At 37.8% G+C, this 26107-nt stretch overlaps 2 protein-coding genes across 3 annotated transcripts in view; one reads left to right on the top strand and one right to left on the bottom strand.

Annotated features, from left to right (window-relative positions):
• Nucleotides 1–673: 673 nt before the first annotated feature.
• On the top strand, nt 674–18329 carry mat2al (methionine adenosyltransferase II, alpha-like). Of its 2 annotated transcripts, XM_056466516.1 has the most exons (9): nt 674–887; nt 1154–1231; nt 1352–1474; nt 3152–3264; nt 5838–5981; nt 6086–6304; nt 10743–10925; nt 15241–15374; nt 17867–18329. In XM_056466516.1, exons 1-9 carry the CDS (start codon nt 812–814, stop codon nt 17967–17969), a joined length of 1173 nt encoding a protein of 390 aa, XP_056322491.1. In that variant the 5' UTR covers nt 674–811; the 3' UTR covers nt 17970–18329. The 2 variants fall into 2 exon arrangements, with proteins under 2 accessions (XP_056322491.1, XP_056322492.1); XM_056466517.1 differs by lacking the exon at nt 17867–18329 and having other exon boundaries at nt 15241–15378.
• Nucleotides 18330–21515: 3186 nt separating this feature from the next.
• The window catches only part of lyrm7 (LYR motif containing 7), a 7168-nt gene continuing 2576 nt past the window's right edge, over nt 21516–26107 (bottom strand). Inside the window, exons 4-5 of the mRNA XM_056466897.1 lie at nt 25816–25897; nt 21516–21824 (exon numbers count right to left, since the gene is read on the bottom strand). Coding sequence (XP_056322872.1) covers nt 21754–21824; nt 25816–25897 — 153 coding nt within the window. The 3' untranslated portion in view covers nt 21516–21753. The remainder of the gene's footprint in view (nt 21825–25815; nt 25898–26107) is intronic.

Below are 26107 nucleotides of genomic sequence, written 5' to 3'. Positions count from 1 at the left end.
TTTATGTACGTATGAAAGTGATTATACATTATGGGGGCATTTTTCCTCGTGTTTGCTTTAATTTCTTCCACAGAGGGGCGCTTGAAGGCTCACAAAGCAGAAACGTCCATTAGAACGCATTTAAAGTCTCCAGGAAGTTATCTGTCGTTATAAAGACATTTATCGAATAGAAAGTAAAGGTACTTTTAAATCTTGACGATTCATATGACTAGCACATTGTATAATGCTATAAATTCGCTTGAGCAATCTTTATAAAATGATAAAATACCCGCATGAAAAGTAATCACCAACGGTTGTGATTGGTCGAATCTGTCCGTCGCTAAGAAAAGTAACAGGAAAATGTGACAACACCGCTAAAGAGCTACTTCTAACATTAATGAAAATGGCAATAAATTGTAATAAAATATTACTTTTTTATGTTTGTAAACATTATATACAAAGTCAGGGAAGATAACAACCATTCAATTTTAGAACTGTTCAGTATAAATACCGTAAATGACTGGAGAATGATCGTTTTGCTTCCTCTAGCGGCTGATTTAAGAAGTGCATGAAGTTGACACGTAGTTCCCACTAGAAAACACGACAAAGTGTTCATAATTCACTCTCATTTTGACACGACTTTGGGTTATACCGTTATCAGGTCATCTGTATTTATGTATCCGACTGACAAAGGAGTCAATTGTGATTGGTTGAAGTCCAAAGCCACGCCCACTAAAGTTCTTCATATTCTAGAGATTCACTGTCAAACTGCACACGCCTCTGATACAGTTGCAACTTTGCAGGTAAAGTTGTGTCCCGTTTTACATTCACCATGAATCCTTCAGGACAAATGAAATCAGGAAAGACTTTCCTCTTCACTTCTGAGTCCGTAGGAGAAGGACATTCAGGTAAATATGAAACATGTTTTTTATGTAATGCAGAATGTTGACATGCGCAGTTTAGTGTGCATTTCCTTTAATAAACTCTTATAGTACTACACGTTGAGTTCATTCGATGAATTGTAATTACATTATGCTAATTTTAGTAATATGCTATTGTTAATAAGTCGTTAGTATGTTATGTTGTGTAGTTATAAACTGAGCTAGGTAGTGGAAATGATAATGCTTACTGAATAATAATCAATAAATCACACCTTTGCTTTTATTACTCACAGATAAAATGTGTGATCAGATTAGTGATGCTGTTTTGGACGCTTACTTGACACAGGACCCGGACTCTAGAGTGGCATGTGGTATATGATGGCATTCATATAATTTCAAATTTTCTGAAATTATATTGATTAAACATATGGTTGGTTTAAAATGAATAAATAAACAAATAACACTAATGGATTTTGCAATTTGTGAATCAGAATGTGTGTCAAAGACTGGCATGATCCTTCTTTGTGGTGAAGTGACATCAAAAGCAGTTGTGGATCTTCAGAGAGTGGTCAGAGATACTGTAAAAACTATTGGATATGATGACTCATCAAAGGGTATTTTTACACACGCACACACACACACACACATATGCGTGCACACACACAAACACATAAACAAATTCTCACATAATAAATCATTTCATATAAAAAGTTTATGTACATATTGTGGAGCAGTGCATCGGTGGATTTGCTCTTCAGCGTTTGAACATTCAGCAATGAAATGTAAATCACACTGAACTGAAATAAACTGAACTTCAACTCTGAAATCTGGATTTTACTAGAACTTCTATGTTAAGTGGCTTTGACACAATCTACATTATAAAAACGCTATATAAATACTCTTGAATTGAATATCCATAAAAGCTCATTAATAATAAAATTAAATAATATAATATAATTAAATTATTATTTAATAACAATATCAAAATTTTATTTATAAAATAAACATCTTTTTGTTTGTCACATCATGCCCTATCACTCATTTACTTATTTACTTTTATGTTTGGCAGATTAGTCATTCATTCATTAATTTTCTTTTCGGCTTAGTCCCTTTATTAATCGGGGTCGCCAAAGCGTAATGAACCGCCAACTTATCCAGCATATGTTTTACACAGCGGATGCCCTTCCAGCTGCAACCCATGTCTGGGAAACATCCATACACTACGGACAATTTAGCCTACCCAATTCACCTATACCGCCTGTCTTTGGACTGTGGGGGAAACCGGAGCACCCGGAGGAAACCCACGCGAAAGCAGGAAGTACATGCAAACTCCACACATATACGGCAACTGAACCAGTGACCTTCTTGCTGTGAGGCACTACCTACTCTGCCACTGCGTCGCCTTTGGCAGATCGATAAATTATTAATTTAATAAAACATTATTAATCCTCATGTAAAATAATGCTAGTTCATTTTCAAATATTTGCCAAGCGAGGGTAGATTTGTTTTCACTGTATTGACTATAGTATTGTTCTTCTGGAGAAAGTCTTACTGATTTTTGTTTGGTTTATGATTACATAATAATAAAAAAACAAATAAAAAAGGTCAATATTGCTAAGATCAATACTGTTTGCTCCTTAAAGAAATATTTAGGTTAACTAGGCATTAAGGTAAAATAACATATAAAATAAAAGTAAAATAATAAAAAAAACTTATAAATAAATAATTGAGTTGAAATAATTGTATTAAAATAACAAAAAAATATTATGTTTAAAATGTATAGAAAATGTTTAAAATTCTCTGTTAAACAACAATTATTTGAAAAATAATAAAAAATTCACAAAAGGCATAATAAACTTGTATTCAAATGCATATGCATATGCGCGCAGACACACAGACACACACACACACACACACACACACACACACACACACACACACACACACACACACACACACACACACACACACACACACACACACGTAAACATGAATCTTTCCATGTTATTTAAAAGAACAGCATTAGAATTTGTGTAACATTTATTTATTTATTATTTATTTACTGTCTACATTTTATCTGGGCCTAATAAAATTAGTTAGTTTTTAAATTTCTTACTCAGACTTTTATATGGTTGTATCCTGTAAATTAAATTACATTTATTCATAAAGTTCAAGTACAGAAACAATGAGCTATACCAATATTACAATGTTTATTTAACCTTTATTATGGTCGTTTACATATTAATTATGACAAAGTGATAACAAGGCCTGTTATCCCATGATCTCTGCAGGTTTTGACTACAAGACATGTAATGTGCTTGTGTCGCTGCAGCCGCAGGTCTCTGAGATCAGTGACTGTGTGTTTGAAGGCCGGGACTTGGAGGACATTGGTGCTGGTGATCAGGTCAACATATTTTGCTCAACACTCTTTTGTTTACACCACACGTTTTTTCAGTCAAAAAACGTAAGAACTTTTACTATGTTATGTAAACGTAAACTAGTTTTTTGCTTCCATTATGAATGTTTTGCAAACTTTCCATAGTGTGTTGTGACTCTAAGCAGGGGAAACTTCACAGATGCAAGATAATTATTATAGCATTTGCTTCAAAAAAAATTTTAACAACTAACAGAAAATTGCATCTAAAATCGCAAGAGGAGTAGTTGTGTAAAACAGTCAACAGCAAATAAATCTACCACATATGACTTATGATAATAATAATAATACAACTTTAGTGTGCATTGCAGTACATAAATGCATTTTTATGACAACTTATGAACCTTTAAAGCGAGTCTGTTGTGTTCTACCAGCCTGTAAACTGTTGTATACCCTTTTGCTGAACCTGTCTTGAACTTATTTTAAAAATCATCATGTTTAGCAGCTTAATTTAGGATTTAAAAACTATATTACCCATGATGCTGTACAAATTTCCACCAATCAGAGGGTTACTGTATACAAATCGCACCAACAAGAGCTTTTCATAGCTAATGACATAATTAATTAGGCTGTGCTACATCCTCACATACCAAAAATATTTAGCAAGAAACGTATAATCTGTGTGAAATAAAAAATTATGGTTTATTTTGCTAGCTCACATTGTTAATCTTAAAGTGAGTAATTCATCTGTGCAAGTTAATCCACTGAAAAAATGTGTTTGTTTTGGTAATCTTCAATGTAAATTTGGAGTGGCAGATTTTCTGATGACGTCAACCTGAGGGTTTACGTAGCAACTGCATATTAATGCCCTCTCTTTCCGTTAGCCATAGAGAGAGAGAGAAATGCGACTCTTTTGATTACAATGGAGGGTTTTTTTCAACAGCAATGGTGGCACATGGAGCCTCTCACTAGTTCCCAGAAGTTAGCACTTACAGTCGAGTTACTGCAGGTTTTGCACCTTTAAAAGGTGCAAACGAAATTTCTAAAAATAAGATTGTATATATTTTAATGTTATTTAACTACATTTGATTAAACCATTTCCTGGAACTATTTGAGTCTACTGCTACGTTCACACCAGACACAGATGAAGCATCAAGTGCGAGTGATTTACATGTTAAGTCAATGCAAAGATGTAAATAGACATCCTGCGGCACGATTCGCACAAATGATACGGCGTGAATGATGCCATTGGCAAGTTGAGAGTTTTGCACGTTTAACACATCATCATCCAGGTATAGTTTCTGGAGGAGTTGAATATCTCACAGGGCTGGGTGCACCTCTAAAGGAATCTAGTTGACTCAGACACTGTGCCGAACGAATATACGCTGTTTTCAACCCAGGCTTATTCTGAAAACGTAGTCCCGCGGACGTTTCTGGAGACCGCGAATTATGTAGCTAAGGGTACGTATGGCTGCATTTCATTTTTTTTAAGCGAACGCTGCAGGGCGGTGTGACGCCGTTCCTTTTGCCGCTTACCGGCTGACCGGTTACCTCCGTGTGGAGGGCTTTCCCGCCACAACCAGTTTGTCCAGTTAGCTCATCGTGTACGTCGGCGGACTTGAGACACAGAGAGTGGTTGACTGCGACGACGATGCCAACCAGGTTTAAGTCTGGGGAAGAGCGGTTCTAGACATTAGGTAAAATAAAAACAGAATCCAAACAATAAAATAAACGAGTGAATAAACAGGGTTGAGAATGCGGTGAAAATCTGAAAATGTGGTAAAAATCAGAAGAGGGCTTTTCTTTTTCTGGACGGCTTTTGTAAAATCGTCGATTGGGTTCAAGAAAGGAGGAGGGCAGGTCAGTCGATTGGCCAGTTACCCAGTCAATCATTCATTCAGTCAGACAGACGTTCAGTCGTTCGCGCCCGCGAGAGACATTCGAGATACGAAAAAGCTCACACAGCGGCCTCTCGCGGATTTGCGAAAACAAACATAAAATGAATTGTGATTTACCTTATAACTGTTCATGTTATATAAAATTTTCACAAAACTTTTTGAAATCCTTAAGGTTAAAACAAATCGACTTAGGTGGACACTAATGTATAAAAGAACTCTATATTATCATATTTTGTAACATTTTACAATAAGGTTGTATTAGTTAATTTTAGCTATTGCCTTTCCTAACATGAACAAACAATGACCAATAAATTGATTACCGTATTTGTTCGTTGCTAGTAATGAAAACTTAAGTAATTTATTTATGTTATTAATTAATTTACATTGGACATACATCAAAACTTGTCACACTTCAGGTCATGGTGTATGGTTCATGGTGTAACTTTAGAAACCATATTAGAATGTATAAATTAATTGACAATGTATAAATTAATTTATGTTTTGCCAAATAGTAACTAATTTGTAAAAGTATCGGTCTCATTCGTTAGTTTTTGTATAAATCTTCTCATGCCCCATTGATGGCTGTTTAAAAAAAGACCTTTAGGCTTACTTTTTACATATTTATTAGCCACAAATTCATTGAAGTGTTACAAAGTAAGTTTTTCCATGAGCCTGGACTAAAAATCTTATGTCATTTGTCAACAGGGTTTAATGTTCGGCTACGCCACTGATGAAACAGAAGAGTGTATGCCTCTTACCATCCTTCTAGCACACAAACTCAATTACAAAATGAAGGAGCTTTCGAAAACTGGAGTTTGTCCTTGGATTCTGCCGGATTCGAAAACACAGGTGAAAGGTTTCTTTGAAATGACGGGTGTCTAAGGAAGCACGTAGCTATCTGTGCAAACTAAAAGAGCGATAATGTTGCCGATTTTAATTATTAACCCCTGCAGGTGACTGTGGAGTATCGGGACAACATGGGCGCCATGGAGCCTGTGCGTGTTCATACTGTGGTCATCTCAGTCCAGCACAGTCCTGACATCACACTGGAGGATATACGGCACAACCTGATGGAGAAGGTTGTGAAGGCCGTCATCCCTGCCAAGTATTTGGATGACAAGACTATTTATCACCTGCTGCCAAGTGGGAAGTTTCTTTTAGGTGGTCCACAAGTAAGTAAATACAGTAGTGCTCTTGATATTAGTGTCCTGCACAGGTTTTGCGAAAGCACTGATAAATGCACTCAATCGTAGCAAATCAGTGCTTGTTCATGCAACTATCACACACACAATGTAAATTACGCAAGATGCTATCTGAGAGAATCACCAATGAATGAAGGCCATGAAATATATTTAGTTGAAGTCAGAATTATTAGCGCCCCTGTATATTTTTTTCCCAATTTCTCTATAACAAAAAGATTTCATTCAACACATTTCTAAACATAATAGCTTTAATAATTAATTTCTAATAATTGCTTTATTTTATCTTTGCCATGATAATATTTGACTAGATATTTGGGTCGCTGATTTCTAAGTATTAAACTATTCATTCGTTCATTTTCTTTTTGGCTTAGTCCCTTTATTAATCTGGGGTCGCCACAACGGAATGAACCGTCAACCCATCCAGCATATGTTTTATGCAGCGGATACCCTACCAGCCGCAACCCATCGCTGGGAAACCCATACACACTCATTCGCACACACACATACACTATGGACAATTTAGCTTACCCAATTCACCTGTACCACATGTCTTTGGACTGAGAGGGAAACCAGAGCATCTGGAGGAAACCCACGCAAACACAGGGAGAACATGCAAACTCCACACAGAAACGCCAACTGACCCAGCCAAGGCTCGAACCAGCGACCTTCTTGCTGTGAGGTGACAGCACTACCTACTGCGCCACTGTGTTGCCCAGTATTAAACTATTAGAAATTATTTTACAAAACCAGGGATGTCAAACTCAATTCCTGGAGGTCCGCAGCCCTGCACAGTTTAGTTCCAGCCCTGCTTCAACACGCTTAACCTGTATAGGTTTCAAACAAGACTGAAAGACTTAATTAGTTTGACCAGCTGTGTTTAATTAGGGTTGGAACTAAACTGTGCAGGCTGCAGCCCTCCAGGAATTGAGTTTGACATCCCTATACTAAACTATTATCAATAACCTACAGAAGAAAAAAAATTAGGTAATAGTTACATTAAAAAACAACCTGAATAAAAATCCATCAGCCTTTTGATTTATTTTTTTGCGAAGCTGTATAGAAGTGTCTTGAAAAATATCTAGTCAAAAATTATTTACTGTCATCATGGCAAAGATAAAATAAATCAGTTATTAGAAACGAGTTATTAAAACTATTATGTTTAGAAATGTATTTAAAAATATGGGAGAAATACGGGAAAATACTTTAAACAAGAAAAAATGGGAGGGTTGACAGGTATGCAGTCCCGTAACCAGCCTGGTGAAAGGGGTGGTTCTTTTTTCTCAAAATGTGCAGTTATTCACCTTATTTTCTATTTAATTATGAGATTTAAATACATTTTAAGCACTGTTTTAGCTGAATTAGCTTGTCGGATAACCACACGTTTTGATGTCCCAAAAATAATTCCTAGATTTAAAATAAAAATATGAAAAAAATACTTATTTTTAAAATACAAATTTATTACATCATGTATCATTAGAAAACAAAGAACCTGTTTTAAATAAAAAAAACAAAACAAATAAAACAAGTTTTGTCATTTATTAGGCAAATTACAAATAACTAACTGACCAGCACATTCAACTTTACACAGTCAGAATTTGGCCATTTGAATAATAATAATAATAATAATAATAATAATAATAATAAATAATAACAATAATGTAGAGCTTCATCATTTGTCTAGCCTCTCTTGTAAAGTACATTTGAAAATTCATGGATAACAACAATTAGACATGGAATGATAACCATTTTCAAGGTATACCGCAGTTTGGTCAAGGTTTTAAAACTGCCAAAGTTTTCTGTAATACCGTTACAAAGGTATGTGTAAAAAAAATTTATTTACATTTTTTTTATTGTTTTTAGGACAACATTATCTCCAGCAAAAAAAATATCCCAATATGCCATTTTAAATTGTAAAGAAATCTGTGTTTTTGAAACAATTGAAGACAGCAGGAGTCAATGATTCATTTGAATTATATAGCCTGACATGTTTACTGCTCCAAAATATTATAAATCTTTCAAAAAGTGTAATATATTATTTTCAAAGGGACATTTAAAAAGAATATATTTTAGAGCGGTGAGCACAATTCTGTGATACTGTGATATTTTTATCTAAGGTTATCATACCATCAGAATCTTACACTGGCCCATGCCTAACAACAGTTGTATTCAAATTAATTTTAATTTGATGGGTTTTTGTTGGGTTATTTTGACTATTTATAATGGCATAACAGTCAAAATAAGACAAATAAGCTCATTTATGGGACAAATTCTGCACCTTTGTCAGTGAGGGGTGGGTCTTTCGAACCACCCGAAGCCCCCCTGGCTACGGCCCTGGTATGTATTATGCTGATGTGACTGCTGCTGTTAAAATAAAACAAACCAACAAGAAAAAACTAAACAAACAAGAAAACACCCTTTTCCCAGAACACCAGATCTAAAGATAAAATATATTCAATTGTCCATAGAGAAATTAAAAGATGAAAACATTACATAAAAGTATGAGAGACGTTCATTTTCTCTTATATTTTGTCATGTTATGTGCATCCATTTCCTTAGCAAGAGTTAAAGAGCCCATATTATACATGAAATAGGGTCATATTTAGGTTGTAAGGGTCTCCAACAACAGTCTAATATGCATGCAAGGTCAAAAAACACTTTGATGGTCTTATAATCTGCATTTATTTTTACCTAATTATCCCAGCGACTCCCATATGAATCGTTCAGCGATTCATTTGTTCCCAAACCCCTCCTCAGCGCGAAGCTAATCTGCGCTGATTGGACCGATGACAGCCTGCTGCGATTGGTCGACAGTGACAGCCTTCAGCACGAGACAGAGTGAAATGCCCAGCTGCTAATCAACTATATAAAAGTAGTCACAGTGCACACGCGCTTCATAGTGTAAGGCTTTTTTCACACACACACACACACAACCCTCCTCAGAAGAACTGGGGAGATCGACGCGAGTCTCTCTCTCTCCCTCTCCCTCTCTCTCTCTCACACACAAACACACAACGCTCCTCAGAAGAACTAGGGAAAGCGACGCGAGTCTCTCTCTCTCTCTCTCTCTCTCTCTCTCTCTCACACACACACACACACACACACACAACGCTCCTCAGAAGAACTAGGGAAAGCGACGCGAGTCTCTCTCTCTCTCTCTCTCTCTCTCTCTCTCTCTCTCACACACACACACACACAACGCTCCTCAGAAAAACTAGGGAAAGCGACGCGAGTCTCTCTCTCTCTCTCTCTCTCTCTCTCTCTCACACACACACACAACGCTCCTCAGAAGAACTAGGGAAAGCGACGCGAGTCTCTCTCTCTCTCTCTCTCTCTCACACACACACACACACACACAACGCTCCTCAGAAGAACTAGGGAAAGCGACGCGAGTCTCTCTCTCTCTCTCTCTCTCTCTCTCTCTCTCTCTCACACACACACACACACACAACGCTCCTCAGAAAAACTAGGGAAAGCGACGCGAGTCTCTCTCTCTCTCTCTCTCTCTCTCTCTCTCACACACACACACACACACAACGCTCCTCAGAAGAACTAGGGAAAGCGACGCGAGTCTCTCTCTCTCTCTCTCTCTCTCTCTCACACACACACACACACACACACACACACACAACGCTCCTCAGAAAAACTAGGGAAAGCGACGCGAGTCTCTCTCTCTCTCTCTCTCTCTCTCACACACACACACAACGCTCCTCAGAAGAACTAGGGAAAGTGACACGAGTCTCCTGTCTCCTAGCTTATGATCGCCATAGCAACGACAAACGGCAGTGGAACGCGAGCTCACAAAAGCCTTTAACGTTAAATCCGTAAACAAAGCGGTACGCGTCGCGTTTTTAACGTGGCTTACATGTGATAAGAGAATATAAAGAGTAACCGCGTGTACTGTACCAGGTTAACAACTCATCTTTGGGTAGAGACTGTCAATATTATCCATCTGAGCACAGCGTGACTTCATTCGACCAGCGGCGTCTGTGTGTGTGTGTCTAGTGTTTTTTCTGTGTTAGTGGGCGGGGCCGCAGGTTTCAAATCTCCCTGGTTTGCGCGCGTAACTACTGGCGAGGCTTGTGTTTCGTGGCTGCGTCATCGCGAAACACCTAATGACTCGTTATCAAGACGACTCGTTTGAAGCACTATGAGTCGACTCTTTTATAGATGAATCAATAGTTTTAAACACTGTACACTTACAGATTTAAGCCATAGCTGGATATTTCACTTCACTTAGAGCTGTGTTACACACTACATGGAAGGGCATTTTCAAAAACCCATAATATGGGCTCTTTAAAAAAGGCTGCCAGACCTTATTAAATGTCCCAATAGACCCTCTGGCAGTATGCCTTGTTATTTTCTCCAATTTAAGATGTGTTGGTGGAATAACTGCTGCTGTTTTTTTCAGGGGGATGCTGGTCTCACTGGCAGAAAGATCATCGTGGACACGTATGGTGGATGGGGTGGTCATGGTGGTGGAGCGTTCTCTGGTAAAGATTACTCTAAAGTGGATCGCTCAGGTGCTTATGCTGCCCGCTGGGTGGCCAAATCGCTCGTCAAAGCCAAACTGTGTCGCAGAGTTTTGGTTCAGGTAAGATTTCTTAAGTGCCATTTTGGAAGGATACAATATTTTGGCAGAAAAATATTTAATTCTAGCTGTCTGTATGTGCATATGTTCAATTGTTAACATTTTAGATATGTTTAGTAGCTTTAGTGGCTCCAATAATTGTGAGCTTACATTAGTGCATATTATTTGCCAGATAATTATTTGCTAAAAGAGAAGCCAGTTTCCATCAAGTAAAAAAGGAAATTGTTCCTCTCATAATTCAAGAGATTGGAGTTAATAGCTAGCTCACAATTCTAAGTATTTATTTGTGACAGACTGACTGCAATTCAGGTGAGATATCTGAATCTACAGCGCATCCAGAAAGTATTCACAGCGCTTCACTTTTTCCACATTTTTTATGTTACAGCCTCATTCCAAAATGGATTAATTCATTTATTTCCTCAACATTCTACACACAATCCCCCATAATGACAATGTGAAAAACGAATTTTGGAAACTGTTGCTAATTTATGAAAAATGTACAGAAGTATTTACAGCCTTTGCCGTGAAGCTCTAAATTGAGCTCAGGTACATTTTGTTTCCACTGATCATTCTTAAGATGTTTTAGCAGCTTCATTGGAGTTCACCTGTGGTAAATTCAGTTGATTGGACATGATTTGTAAAGGCGTCCACCAGTCTATATAAGGTCCCAGGGTTGATAGTGCATGTCAAAACACAAACCAAGCATGAAGACAAAGGAATTGTTTGTAGTTGTCCAAGACAGGATTGTCTCGAGGCAAAAGGCTGGGGAAGGTTACAGAAACATTTCTGCTGCTCTGAAAGTTCAAATGAGCACAGTGGCCTCCATCATCTTAGGACTCTTCCTAGATCTGGCTGGCCATCTAAGCTGAGTGATCAGGGGAGAAGTGCCTTAGTCAGGGACTAAACAAAATTCTCTGGTCTGATGAGGCTAAAATTGACCTCTTTGGTGTGAATGCCAGGTGTTACATTTAGAGAAAACCAGGCACCGCTCATCACCAGACTAATACTATTCCTACAGTGAAGCATGGTGGTGGCATGTTTTTAAAGCATGTTTTTCAGCAGTAGAAACTGTAGGAACACTAGTCTGGATAGAGGGAAAGATGAATGCAGCAATGTACAGAGACATCCTGAATGAAAACCTGCTTCAGAGTGCTTTTAATCTCAGACTGGGGCAACGGTTCATCTTCCACCAGGACAATGACCCAAAGCACACCGCCTAAATATCAATGGAGTGGCTTCACAACAACTCTGTTAATGTCCTTGAGTGGCCCAGCCAGAGCCCAGACCTAAATCCTGTTGAACATCTCTGGAGAGATCTGAAAATGGCGGTACACCATCGCTTCCCATCGAACCTGATAGAGCTTGAGAAGTACTGCAAAGAGGAATGGGCAAAAATTCCCAAAAACAGGTGGGCCAAGCTTGTGGCATCATATTCAAAAACACTTGAGGCTGTAATTGCTGCCAAAGGTGCATCAACAAAGTATTGAGCAAAGGCTGTGAATACTTATATACATGTGATTTTTCAGGTTTTTAAAGAGCCCATATTATACATGAAATAGGGTCATATTTAGGTTGTAAGGGTCTCCAACAACAGTCTAATATGCATGCAAGGTCATAAAACACTTTTATGGTCTTATAATCTGCATTTATTTTTACCTAATTATCCCAACGACTCCCATATGAATCGTTCAGCGATTCATTTGTTCCCAACCCCCTCCTCAGCGCGAAGCTAATCTGCGCTGATTGGACCGATGACAGCCTGCTGCGATTGGTTGACAGTGACAGGCTTCAGCACGAAACAGAGTGAAATGCCCAGCTGGTAATCAACTATATAAAAGTAGTCACAGTGCACACGCGCTTCATAGTGTAAGGCTTTTTTCACACACACACACAACCCTCCTCAGAAGAACTGGGGAGATCGACGCGAGTCTCCTAGCCTCTCCCTCTCTCTCACACACACACAACGCTCCTCAGAAGAACTACGGAAAGCGACGCGAGTCTCTCTCTCTCTCTCTCTCTCACACACACACACACACACACACGCACACACACACACACACACACAACGCTCCTCAGAAAAACTAGGGAAAGCGACGCGAGTCTCTCTCTCTCTCTCTCTCTCTCTCTCTCTCTCTCTCTCTCACACACACACACAACGCTCCTCAGAAGAACTAGGGAAAGCGACGCGAGTCTCCTGTCTCCTAGCTTCCGATGGCCATAGCAACGACAAACGGCAGTGTAACGCGAGCTCACAAAAGCCTTTAACGTTAAATCCGTAAACAAAGCGGCACGTGTCGCGTTTTTAACGTGGCTTACATGTGATAAGAGAATATAAAGAGTAACCGCGTGTACTGTACCAGGTTAACAAGTAACAAAACACAATAAATACATAATTTGCAAGTTAAACGAGGCAACAATTTTAATCGCACTTACTTACACTAGTGAATAAACCTCAACCACTGACTCTTCACAGTTCACAACTCATCTTTGGGTAGAGACTGTCAATATTATCCATCTGAGCACAGCGTGACTTCATTCGACCAGCGGCGTCTGTGTGTGTGTGTCTAGTGTTTTTTCTGTGTTAGTGGGTGGGGCCGCAGGTTTCAAATCTCCCTGGTTTGCGCGCGTAACTACTGGCGAGGCTTGTGTTTCGTGGCTGCGTCATCGCGAAACACCTAATGACTCGTTATCAAGACGACTCGTTTGAAGCACTATGAGTCGACTCTTTTATAGATGAATCAATAGTTTTAAACACTGTACACTTACAGATTTAAGCCTTAGCTGGATATTTCACTTCACTTAGAGCTGTGTTACACACTACATGGAAGGGCATTTTCAAAAACCCATAATATGGGCTCTTTAATAAAAATTTGCAACAATTTAAAAAAATCTTTTTTCACATTTTCATTATGGGGTATTACGTGAAGAATTTTGAGGAAATAAATAAATTTAATCCATTTTTGAATAAGGCTGTAACATAAAAAACGTGGAAAAAGTGAAGCGCTATGAATACTTTCTAAATGTATAGTTCTAAAATTTTTTTCCTCGGAATGTTGAGTTTACATCTCACAGTGACAGTAAAATTATTTGCAAAAAGGCATGAAAGACTTTTTCTGCAATGTTTCTGTCAAATGATTTTCTAGCAATTTAAAAAAAAGTGTGTCATAGTTCATGCATAGAGTTTTTGCATGAAAAAGTCAAGATTGTGATGTAAGGTTTAATATATTCATTTATGTAAAGTTTTTCAGAATTGAGACTTGAGATTCTGGCTTTTCTCTGGATTATAAGATATAAACTATATATAAATAATATTTAAAAAAATGTAATATTTTGTCCTCACAATGGAGTCACATTTACCATTGTTTCATGACATTTTGTTCTCTGGGCTGCTGAATTTTGTGAAGAGTGTTTTCACACATGCAGTTCACTTCTCTTGGTTCAATTGGTGCAGACCAAAAAAAGAAAATGGTAGATTTAGGTATGATTTGCTTAACATTCAAACGGTCATTTAAAGGTGCAATAAGAGATCTTGGATAATGTAATGTTAGCCTGATAGCACTGAAAGCCTACATCCTAACTTGCAAATTGCCAACCAAATCCACACCTCCACAATACAGGACATCATTACGATGTCACGTAACATTCATCAAAGAGAAAACTTTATAGTACAGTTGGAAATTACAATACCAAACTTAGGAAGGTTGTTGATGTTTGCTTGCTATTTTCTGACTGAATCGTGATCATAACATTCAGACTGAACGATTTGATTTTGACAATCTTTTCTTGGTCATACACCTTCCGCAGAATATTAAAATGCATTTAAATACATTTGCACCATCTGATTTAATGATTGCTGTCCTTTAATCATTCATGAAGAGACCTTTAACCAGAATAACAAAAATTGTTTCTCAACACAATCATCCATTGTACCTTTTAAGATACTGACAATATCTTGTGACTTATCGAACATCTAAAACAATGTTGTGAGCTACAGTACCTGACTGGATTGAACTGTACATCTTGTGGCACATCTTGTGGCATCGTGTCCTCTTTTTGGTTTAAGATGTCTTCGGTCTGTGTTGTGTTTGTATTCAGTCGAACCAAACCAGAATTCATTCTGAAGTGTATGGAGATTCTTTTCCTTCAGTAGTCAGGATCCACTTGTCTGGGTTCAGATGTTAATGGTCATGCTTATTCAAATGAAATGCACTAAGAGAGTTTGTTTCAGTTAAACCAAACAGGCCAAGTGTGAACACATCCAGTATTTTCTGTGGGGTGTAAAAAATATTCTTAATACTTGTTTGTTTGTTTGTTATAGATCTCATATGCTATTGGTATTAGTCACCCTTTGTCAGTGTCTGTTTTTCATTACGGCACATCAAACAGAGATGAGGATGATCTTTTGGAGATTGTTAAGAAGAATTTTGACCTTAGGCCAGGGGTCATTGTCAAGTAAGTACAAACATTAAAGCCTGGTATATATTTCTGCGTCTAGTGATCGCCGTGATCCATCGAGCATGCCTTGCTAGTTGTTGTCCGTTTATACTTCTGCATGCTGTTTGTGTTGCTCTTCAATAACACTTCCAAAACACTAGCTGGCAGTAAGTTTTTTATGTTCTTCTGTGTCAAGTTTCTTCACTGGTGTTTTGTTTTTTCTGACCGCTACCTTAATGTAGAAGTAGCTAAAACTCGTTCATTTTGAGGTGGGAACTGGGGAACGTGCAACAACTTTAATCATAAGGTAAACACAAAACAAAACTTTCCATCTGGACCTCCTTCACGAGATTTGACACTTGTAAACACTCGCACTAAATAAAGAAGGAACACAAAGAGCCCCCTACATTTCTCATACACTTTAGGTATTTAAACGTTAGGGATTATTAGACTATCGGACATATTTGCAGGAGCGAATCCTTCCGTGGTGAGTGACAACTAACGTGATAATGGTACTAAATGCTGTTTTGTTAACGCTTTGTCTGTGTGCGTCAGAATTAGCTAAAACTCATTCATTTTGAGGCGGGAACAGGGGGACGTGCAACAACTTTAATCATAAGGTAAACCCAAAACAAAATTTTCCACCTAGACCTACATCGCGAGATTCGACACTTGTAAACACTCGCACCAACAGGTTCGCGCGACTCTCTGTTCCACCCACACTTGTCAGCGCTACCAAGCCGACCAATCACAGAGCTTGTGATACGCATCGTTGCGACGTGTGGTTGGATTTTTTTGAGAGGTGCGTGACGGCCACAGCGAGTGCTATGTGTCCACGCACAGGCTGCGCCGGAGCATTCGTGTTGCAGATGCAGAAGTATAAATCAGCCTTAAGGCTGCGTCCCAAATCGCCTACTACTCAGTAGGTACTGCATTTGATTTTGAGAATACTACTTGACCGTTAGAAATGTTTGTTCCATACAGTATGAATGCGAGTAGTATGAATGGAACCCGGATGTACTGCATCTGCCATTTTGTCATTATCACATGATCTACTCGCATCAGTGGTGTCACTTCACTCCCATTTCTTGAATTCTCTTGTGTGGCATCTTGGGATAGCGTAGCATGTGTAATTTCGGAAGCAGTCTATGTATTTACTACAAAATAACTTAATTGGTTCTTAGGTCTGGGACACACCAAGCCAACACATTGCCTCGGGTTAACGTCATAGCTTGTAAAGAGAGTGCTCTGATTAGTTATTCGAATTAGAGTGTGAGTGTGTTGTAGTGAAGTGACGTAGCAAGTAAGCAGTCAAGAGAAGAAGAAACACAAAGAGTTCCCTACATTTTTCATATACTTGCAAACAATGGGATTATTAGACTATCAGACATATTTGCACAAGCAAATCCTTCCGTGGTGAGTGACAATTACTGTGATAATGATACTAAATGCTGTTTTGTTTATGCTTTGTCTGTGTGCGTCAGAATTCGATTTCCCATGAATGTAAAAACAGACCACTGCCTCCGCAAAGTGTAAATACACTTCTTCTTGCACAGACACAGAACGCGGCTCTCGATTCAGTCACTTTCTTCCATTTGATGTGTTCACACACAGCTTTTTGGTCCAGACGTGATCCAACGTGAGGCGACAACACAGTTAGGTTTCGTTGGTGCTACTTGTTTGGTGTCGGCTTGGTGTGTCCCAGCCCTTAATGGCACAATATGTATTTTTTCTCTCCACTAGAGGGCATGTATTTCTGTCGTGACCATGCAGGGAAGAAGCAGCATAATGCTACTATGTGCAGTCTAATAATAAACGCACAACAGATTAATACGTCTTTGCTTTTACCCTGTTTTCTATAAAACCAAAGCAGAAATCAAGGGTTATTAGGGCTATTATTTGTTATTAGCATGGCAACACACTAGTGTCACTAGTAAAAATTTGTTAATTCTCTGGATTTGAACATTCTTCGAAACATTTGGAATAATTTAAGTAACAAAACATATAACACTGATCTAGGGGTTTTTGGATATTCTATACATAAGAAAGTCAACGTCATTCATAAAAGTATCTAGGCAACCAGTAGCGGGAACACCCACTAGAGGCCAAAACATCACAATAAAGTTAGCCAATGCAGATTATATATTAACCATATGCAAATCTGTTGCAAGCCTGCCTGTTTGTGCTTCGCATAAAACTAATTACTGGGTACTGTTTTAGGTAGTTCAGGAATTACTTTATCTTTTGTGAGTCTACATTTGTATGTGCACTTTTTGCAGAGATTTAAAATTTAAAAACAAATGTATTAGACACTACATGATAGATAGATAATTTCTGAAAAAGCATAATGGGGAACTTTAATACCCTCAAAAAACGAAATATATGATATTTTAATATGAAACATCTGAAAATTACCCTTTCATATTATCTGCATGTTATTAAGTGGGCAACAGAAGTCAGATTTAGAAAAAAATTGACAGCTTCAATTAAGGAATAATTCCATTTTACAGGGAGCTTGATCTGAAGAAACCAATCTACCAGAAAACAGCCTGCTATGGACACTTTGGACGTGAAGGATTTCCTTGGGAAAAGCCGAAGACACTCATGTTCTGAGATCCCTCAAGATCAAGACGTACTGTAGAATCTACACATTCCTTTCAGTTTCAATGGTTATAATTGTTTTCGTGGTGATGTACTGTGTAATGACTGAAATGATTTAATCTATAAAGGCATTTCCTTAAGAGAAATCTAAAAAGTATTTAATATTTTTTAAATGAATAGAAATTAGTTGAATATTGTGGAAAATGTGATTTTTTCTGTTCGTTTTAAATATAGAATCTTATGGACCATATAAACAAATGTGAAGACCATGAGGGTATTAAACCTCTTTTAAATGGTACCTCGATTATGCCTACAGATGTTGTATCATAATTTTCCTGTTTCAATTAATAAAAAAACATTTACCAAAATTAACATCTACTCATGTTATAGTTTTCAGAATCTATTGTGTTTTATTAATGTGGCTTGTATTCCCACCACATACAGTAAATCAATTTAAAATGTTAGCATGTATATGTTAGCCAGGTGTTAAAATGCTTGCGCTTTGTTAGAACATGCTAGCAACATGCTAAATATGATGGCATTAACATGTTAAATACACGTTAACAACAAGTTAACTTATGCTAGCAATTTACCATAGATATAAACACTAGATGTTGTCTATGCTATTGTTGTCTATTGGAAGGAATGCGTCAACAGAGCCGCCATTTTAGTACAAGATAGCACTCCTTTGAAATGATTGTTGTTATATTTTATTTACTTTTTGCTGATTTTATTCACCCAAACTAGCACAAGCCAAGAATTTAGCATCACCTCATGCTATAGTTTTCAGAATCTATTGTGTTTTATTGACCACATTTTATTTTGCGACCACATAAGTAGAGCCACAAAAATAAATATAGAATGTTAGCAGCATGTATATGTTAGACAGGTCTTAAAACATGCTAGCAACATGCAAAATATGCTAGCATTAACTTATTAAATACACGATAACAACAAGTTAACTCATGCTAGCAATTTACCATAAATATTTACATTAGACGTCGCCTAAGCTATTGTTGTCTATTGGAAGGAATGCATTAATAGAGCTGCCATTTTGGTACAGGGTAGCGCTCCTTTGAAATGAATGTGGGACTAAAGTTCCAATATAACTTGCTGATTTTATTCACTTTATCTAGCATAAGTCTAAAATTTAGCATCTACTCATGCTATAGTTTTCAGAATCTATTGTGTTTTATTGATGTGGCGTAGATAGCCACCACATAAATAGAGCCACATAAATAAATATAGAATGTTAGCAGCATGTATATGTTAGACAGGTGTTAAAACATGCTAGCAACATGTTAAATACTCATTAACAAGTTAACTCATGCTAGCAATTTACCATAGATATAGATACAGAAAGCATTAATAGAGCTACCATTTTGGTACAGGGTAGCGCTCCTTTGAAATTGATCTGGGACCAAAGTACCAATTCAAGTTTCTGGCATCAGCGTTTTGTTGTCATTTTTCATTGACATTTTTGCAGATTTTATTCATTCAAACTAGCATAAGCCTAGAATTTAGCATTTACTCATGATATAGTTTTCGGAATCTATGGTGTTTTATTAATGTGGCTCATTTAGTCACCACATAAATAAATATAATATTAGCAGCATGTATATGTTAGCCAGGTGTTAAAACATGCTAGCAACATGTTAAATACACATTAACAACAAGTTAACTCATGCTAGCAATTTAAAATAGACATATACACTAGACATCGCCTACACTATTGTTGTCTATTGGAAGGAATGCATCAATAAAGCCACCATTTTGGCACAGGGTAGTGCTTCTTTGAAATTAGTTTGGGACCCAGGTAAGTAATACAAGTTTCTGGCATCAGTATCTTGTTATATTTTATTTACTTTCTGCTGATTTTATTCACCTAAACTAGCACAAGCCTATAATTTAGCATTTACTCATGCTATAGTTTTCAGAATCTATTGCGTTTTATTAACGTGGCTTATTTAGCCACCACATAAGTAGAGCCACATAAATGAATATAGAATGTTTGCAGCATGTGTTATCCAGGTGTTAAAATTTGGTAGATGTTTGTTTCATGCTAACAACATGCTAAATATGTTAGCATCAGCATGCTAGCAATTTACCACAGATATATACACTAGACGTCGCCTACGCTATTGTTGTCTATTGAAAGGATGTCAATGTTGAAATCTATTCAATGAGTCAAATTCGCCATTTTGGTACAGGGTGTCACTCCTTTGAAATCAATGTGGGACCAAGTTTCTGGCATCAGCGTCTTGTTGTCATATTTCATTTACATTTTTGCAGATTTTATTAGACCAAACTAGCATTAGCCTAGAATTTAGTGCAAGTTGGTGCTACTTTGCCTTATGGTCAATGCATTGACTGTATTATTAATAACACTTGTTGAGCACTTGTTCATAACATGCTAAATTGTTAAAAAGGAAATCTTACCTATAAAATGTTATGCAGTGCAAAAGTCCAGCATCTTCGGATTGGCTTTGGACTTGGCCAAGTGTGGTTGAATGACTTTTGTCCTGGGAGCACTGTACAAATTTGACGACAGTATTGATGCATGCTCAGGGCCTGTATGTAATATCTAATGTATATATCTATGGCAATTTACTAACTATGCTATTACATGTTAATCATGCTAGCCATGTGTTAAACAATTTGGAAACGTGTGAGCCTTGCTAACAGCAGGTTCAACTTATGAAAACATGTTATTAATATTAATTAATTGTAATTCTAACAATAAAATAACTTGAGTAATGTGTATGATACACTACCTAGTCCAGCCAACCTTCACATGTGGGGCAAGATGGAGACTCCAGCATACCAGTTATGCTCTGGTAGGGGATGGACTGTAGAGGGTTTGCAGGGTGTTCACTCTGTAAAGTCTTCAAGCAACTAAGTCAAGCAGTAGCAGCTAAAGAGCAATATTATCTGGATGCAGCCTTTATAATGCAAGCTGAGATTGCATCACTCAGCGATGCAATGTCAGACACAATGCACTCAAATGGAGCGAGTGACGCCACTGTAAGGGTTAGGGGTGAGGTTAGGTGACCCCATTAAAAAGCATTGGATGCAGCTCAGATTGTACTGCACCAGGTCTGCATCCAGACCCCTCTCAAAAAGAGAGCCATTAGGTCAGTTTGTCAAGCTGCAGAAAAAGCCACAAGATGGCTATGAATAAAGAGGGCTGATCCAGTTGGGTCACTTGAGCGAGAGTGTCTGATGTTGAAAAGCACCCAGTGACTCCATGATACATCACTGACGATGCGTCCCAGTGCATATGGATGATGTATCTTGGGACACTGGTAAAGCATTATAAAGGGGTTTAAGTTAATGTTAGTCTAGTAAGTTTATAATATAAACATAATAGCCTAACATTAACTTTAACCCATGGATATTCATGTAGGCAACATGTTAAACAAGGTAGAAACATGTTAGCAACGTGCTAATTCATGTTCACTAGATGTTAAAGCATGTTATAAACATGTTAGCAACATGTAAATATGAAAAATCATACTGTAAATCATGTTAGCACACAAAAAAGACAATTTTAAGTAATCACTTTTCTTTTTCAGTTTATTCAACACTTTTATCCATACAAAAGCTATTTACAAAATGGCGATTCATTGCATTACATTGAACACAATTACATCAGCTTTAATCAAATATACACGTTTATAGCTTGTGTGTGATATTTCAGAGGAAATGAAATATGTCAGAATACTGGGTCATCTTTATGACTGCGTTTCATCATCCAATATCACAGATAGACCTGGGTCATTCAGGTAAATCCGAGTCATGTCTTTTTACTAGGTGCATCACAGTAAGGTACGTTTTCTAGCAGGAGGCTCTTGCGCGGCCGCAACACTGCAAATAAAAGAAATACATTTTAGCCAGAGGAAACAATCATTCAGTTTTCAAAACCTGGACACTATACATGTTATTAGCTTAAGTATAACACTTGATAACATTTTATTACGTAGCTTAAAGGGCACCTACAGTAAAAAATCTACTTTTCAAGCTGTTTGGACAGACATGTGTGTAGGTATGGTGTATAGGCTGTCATATTATGGTGATATAAACACACCCAGTCCTTTTTTTTTTCAATTTACCAACATAAAAACGGTGGACCAATTGGAGCGGTTTTGAGATCGACCGCAACTTGACGTAGGAGTGGCCATTAAAAACAGCTCATCCACCGAGTCCTTCAGCACTCGATTGATCTCGGCTGGTGGATCAACATTCACCACATGATCGCTCTCATCGGCGCCATTGTTTGTAACTTTAGGTGTGTTTGCAGACATGTGTACTTTTCATTACATCTTCCTTAAACTTCAGCTGTTTGCATTTCCCGCGGTCACAGAAGCTTCCTGTCAACTCAAATAGGTGCAGCTGTAAAGGGTGAGCGCATTGCCTCACGTGCGCGTCCCTCCATTGGAAAAAACGAACTTGCCTTAGTTATAGCCTCAGTCAAAGTTAATCCAGTGTGCGTGGTTATTAGTCTCGGTGTACAAGCTCGGAACTTTAAACTACAACACAGTTGGCTGTAAAACTATACAAAGACACAAATGATTTTGTAACTACCACTCTGACATATTCTGGCACATTAGGAAAATTGATTCCTCAACAGTAGTCTCTGCTTGGTCTTTATCCGAGTCGTACATGTACGGCTGAATGCTGGTCCTCTCACTCATGTTGCTTCTCTCTATCTGCCTGTCTGATGCCATACACAAAGCGAGGGAGCTCTTGGCTCCGCCCCCTTGGTAAGTTTGGCAGGAAGTTGAAACTAATTTTCATGTGAAGCAACGCGCCTGTAAAACAACGACCTGTGTACACTCCCCCAAAACACCACTTTTTAACACATTATAATAAAACAATCTGAATTGTGTTTTTAACTGAACCTAAACTGGCACACTCAGAAGAACCATAATATTAATATTAAATCATAAAAAAGGGGTAAAGTAGGTGACCTTTGAATGAATGAGGAAATTATAGTGAGGTAGACACTGGCTGCATTCATAATAGACTAGGATTTGAGGGATTGTTTGGTTTTCGATTGAGACACAAACATTTCTCTCAACAGACAAGCTAAACTCTTGTTTTTGACACACATGCTAGCTCCCTGCCTCCTAGCTTCACTGCCAAACACCACATAAAACAAGAAACTACTTAGTAAAGTTTGCTGGGACCATCTTTTATACTGCCTGAATGTTTGAAACAGCTTTATAAGCTGTTTTTTTAACCATGTGTGAAGTTAAAGAAATAAAGAAAGATTTGAAACATGTTAGCCATGCTAGCAGCAGGTTTAACATGTTAAAACATGCTATCAATGTTTATTAGTTTTACTCTAACAATAAAATAACAGGGGTTCACGGTGGCTCAGTGGTTAGCACTGTTGCCTCACAGCAAGGTCGCTGGTTCAAGTCCCCGCTGGGTCAGTTGGCATTTCTGTGTGGTGTCTGCATGTTCTACCCGTATTTGCGTGGGTTTCCTCCGGGTTCTCCGGTTTCCCCCACAGTCCAAAGACATGCGCTATAGGTGAATTGAATAAACTAAATTGTCCGTAGTGTATGTGTGAGAATGAGAGTGTATAGGTGTTTCCCAGTACTGGGTTGCAGCTGGAAGGGAATCCGCTGCGTAAAACATACGCTGAATAAGTTAGCGGTTCATTCCGCTGTGCCAACCCCTAATGAATAAAGGGACTAAGCCGAAGGAAAATTAATGAATGAATCAAATAACATGTACTTGTAACAAGTAATGTGTTAAACACACTAACATAACCTTAATCCTAAGCCTTGCATGCTAATTCATGTAGACACAGAAAACAAGGTAAAAACAGGTTAACAACATGCTAAAGAAAGAAAGATTTCTAGCATATTTTAACACGCTGCTAACATGATTTAACACATTCACATAATGTTTCTAGCATCTTTCTAACATGTTTTAACATTTAGCTTACATGCTTAAGCACATTGTTAGCATGAATTAACAGATTGCTAATGTGGTTCTACCTTGTCTAACATTACTTAGCATTAGCGTGTCAGCACAGGACATGGTCCATGTCACTCACTAGTTAAAATAGCTTTTTTCTCTGGATTTTTAACATTCTTCGAAACATTTAGAATAATTTAAGTACAAAGGTCAGCAAAATATATAACATTGTTCTAGAGGTTTTTGGGAAATTCGTACATATTGTGTTTTTATAGGGCTGCGAAACCCCCCTGTCTCAGCAAAAATTCTAAAAAGTGGGTGAGTCTAGCTTTGTTTAGGTGGGAGTGTCGAGGGATGGAAAGAGGGAAGGTTTTACATAAAAATGGGAGCTTCTGTTTGGGCACGCGCTGATTTTCATTGAGGCAAAACAAACACAGACACGGTGGACTTTCACTTTTACATCAGGAACATTTCATTCATTCAAACAAGATATTAGATGCGAGGAACTGCTGAAGGAGTGTAGTTTTAATGGAATGTTTGATAGAGCACGGCGAATGGAAGAAAAAAACCCTCCGCATTTCTCTGTAAGTTCGATGCACTCGGTAGGTAACGTCAGAAAGCCATGTGTAAAGACTATCCTGTCACAAAATGCGGTGAAAATCCTACACAATGGTAATTGTTTGATTAAGGTGTTTACATGTTTACACTCGGAGAGCAGCATTTACAGCAGATCTTTCAGTCCATAATATTGTAGTGATATTAACGTACTGTAAACTTAGTAACTAAATCATTTTGACTAAATCATTTGTCTTTAAACACAGAAAAAGTACTGCTGACGACTTGAACTAATTTTGCCATCTGAATAAACACAGACCACTTATCTTATCTGTAGAGACAGGACAATCAACACCAACTGGAACCGCGTCTTTTTGTAAAAGAAGACAAGTGGCAAATCCGGATTTCACTATTTCCAGATGCGAAAAGCTCTCTGGTAAAAGATTTTCCTTATAAACGCATTTCTGTCCACACATGAGTCCAGCTGTGCTCTCATAGCGGGAAATGAAAACAAAACCTTCATTGCAGCACATTTACAAACGCAACACTGACGACTCATGTCTCCAAACAATTCTTGTTCTTCCACTTTCTGTGAAGTTGCACCTCAATCACAATAGAGCGCGCTGATTGATTTGAACCAAGTCTTTCTCATGAATTAATGCTGCACACTCAGAGACGTCACAATGTACTGGCCGGTACAAACATCCACTCTCCACGCTGGAATACATACAAGGATCTAATCGCCGTGACGCAGCTTGAAAAATTTATTTCAAATCGGAAGAACGAATTTGCTCGAAATAACCCAAAAACAACCAAATTTCACTTTTTTGTGAAATATATGTGTCCTAATAGTGTTTGTAGAAGTGTGGGACACATATGACTACCAACAGCTCAGTGTTTTGGTGTTTCGTAACCCTTTAAAGTCGAGTGAACCAGTAGTTGCTGAGACTTGTTTCAGTTTGTTGATGTACTTTCCATTAAAACAGAATATTGAATAGGGGCGGGGCTTTCCTTTAGCGCAACGTTCACTCATAGCAAACTAAAGGTAAGAGGGGCATAGTTAAGAATAGTGTGGCTGAAACCATCAAACTGACGTCAACAGAGAGAGACCACCACTCCAAATGTGGAAGCAAATGGTCAGACTTTGACTGAAGATTACCAAAACAAACAGTTTATTGACCTAAAGAATAACAAGGTGTGCTAGGCTAGCAAAATAAACTGTAAAGTTTAATTTCACACAGACTTTGATAATGTGAGGTGAGTGTATGGGGTGATTTTAAATGTTGTTTTAATCTTTCAAAATAATTCTATTAGCTGTTGTTCACAGCATAAAAACTATTGTTTATATACAATTGTCTATATAATTACATACCGATTTTATTTTCATCCACATGCTCTGCCTGGATTACACTTTCACGAAGAATGGTCTCAACTGCTCGTGCCATTTTAAGCATCTGAAAAGAAAAGTGCAAAATAATATTAGGCTTTTATTTATTTCAAAGCTTTGTTTCTCCCATCATTGGTGTTTTTTGGAAGCATGCGTCTGCCACAGGATAAAAAAAAATCCTCAAATTTGTATATATAACTAAGGTTGCTTCCAAAATTGCATACTGCCATACTGTATAGTACGCTAAAAACAGTATGCGAGCCGAGTATGTAGTATA

Source organism: Danio aesculapii, chromosome 10 (genome assembly GCF_903798145.1).
Source record: "Danio aesculapii chromosome 10, fDanAes4.1, whole genome shotgun sequence".
Classification (NCBI taxonomy): domain Eukaryota; kingdom Metazoa; phylum Chordata; class Actinopteri; order Cypriniformes; family Danionidae; genus Danio; species Danio aesculapii.
Note: the sequence above shows the minus strand (reverse complement) of the source record. Positions and strands in the feature narration are given on the sequence as shown.

Coding starts and splice junctions, on each gene's coding strand:
- mat2al (XM_056466516.1), top strand. CDS start 812: ATGAATCCTTCAGGACAAATGAAATCAGGAAAGACTTTCCTCTTCACT. Junction 1,475..3,151: donor ATATGATGACTCATCAAAGG/GTATTTTTACAC, acceptor TGATCTCTGCAG/GTTTTGACTACAAGACATGT. Junction 15,375..17,866: donor AGGCCAGGGGTCATTGTCAA/GTAAGTACAAAC, acceptor TCCATTTTACAG/GGAGCTTGATCTGAAGAAAC.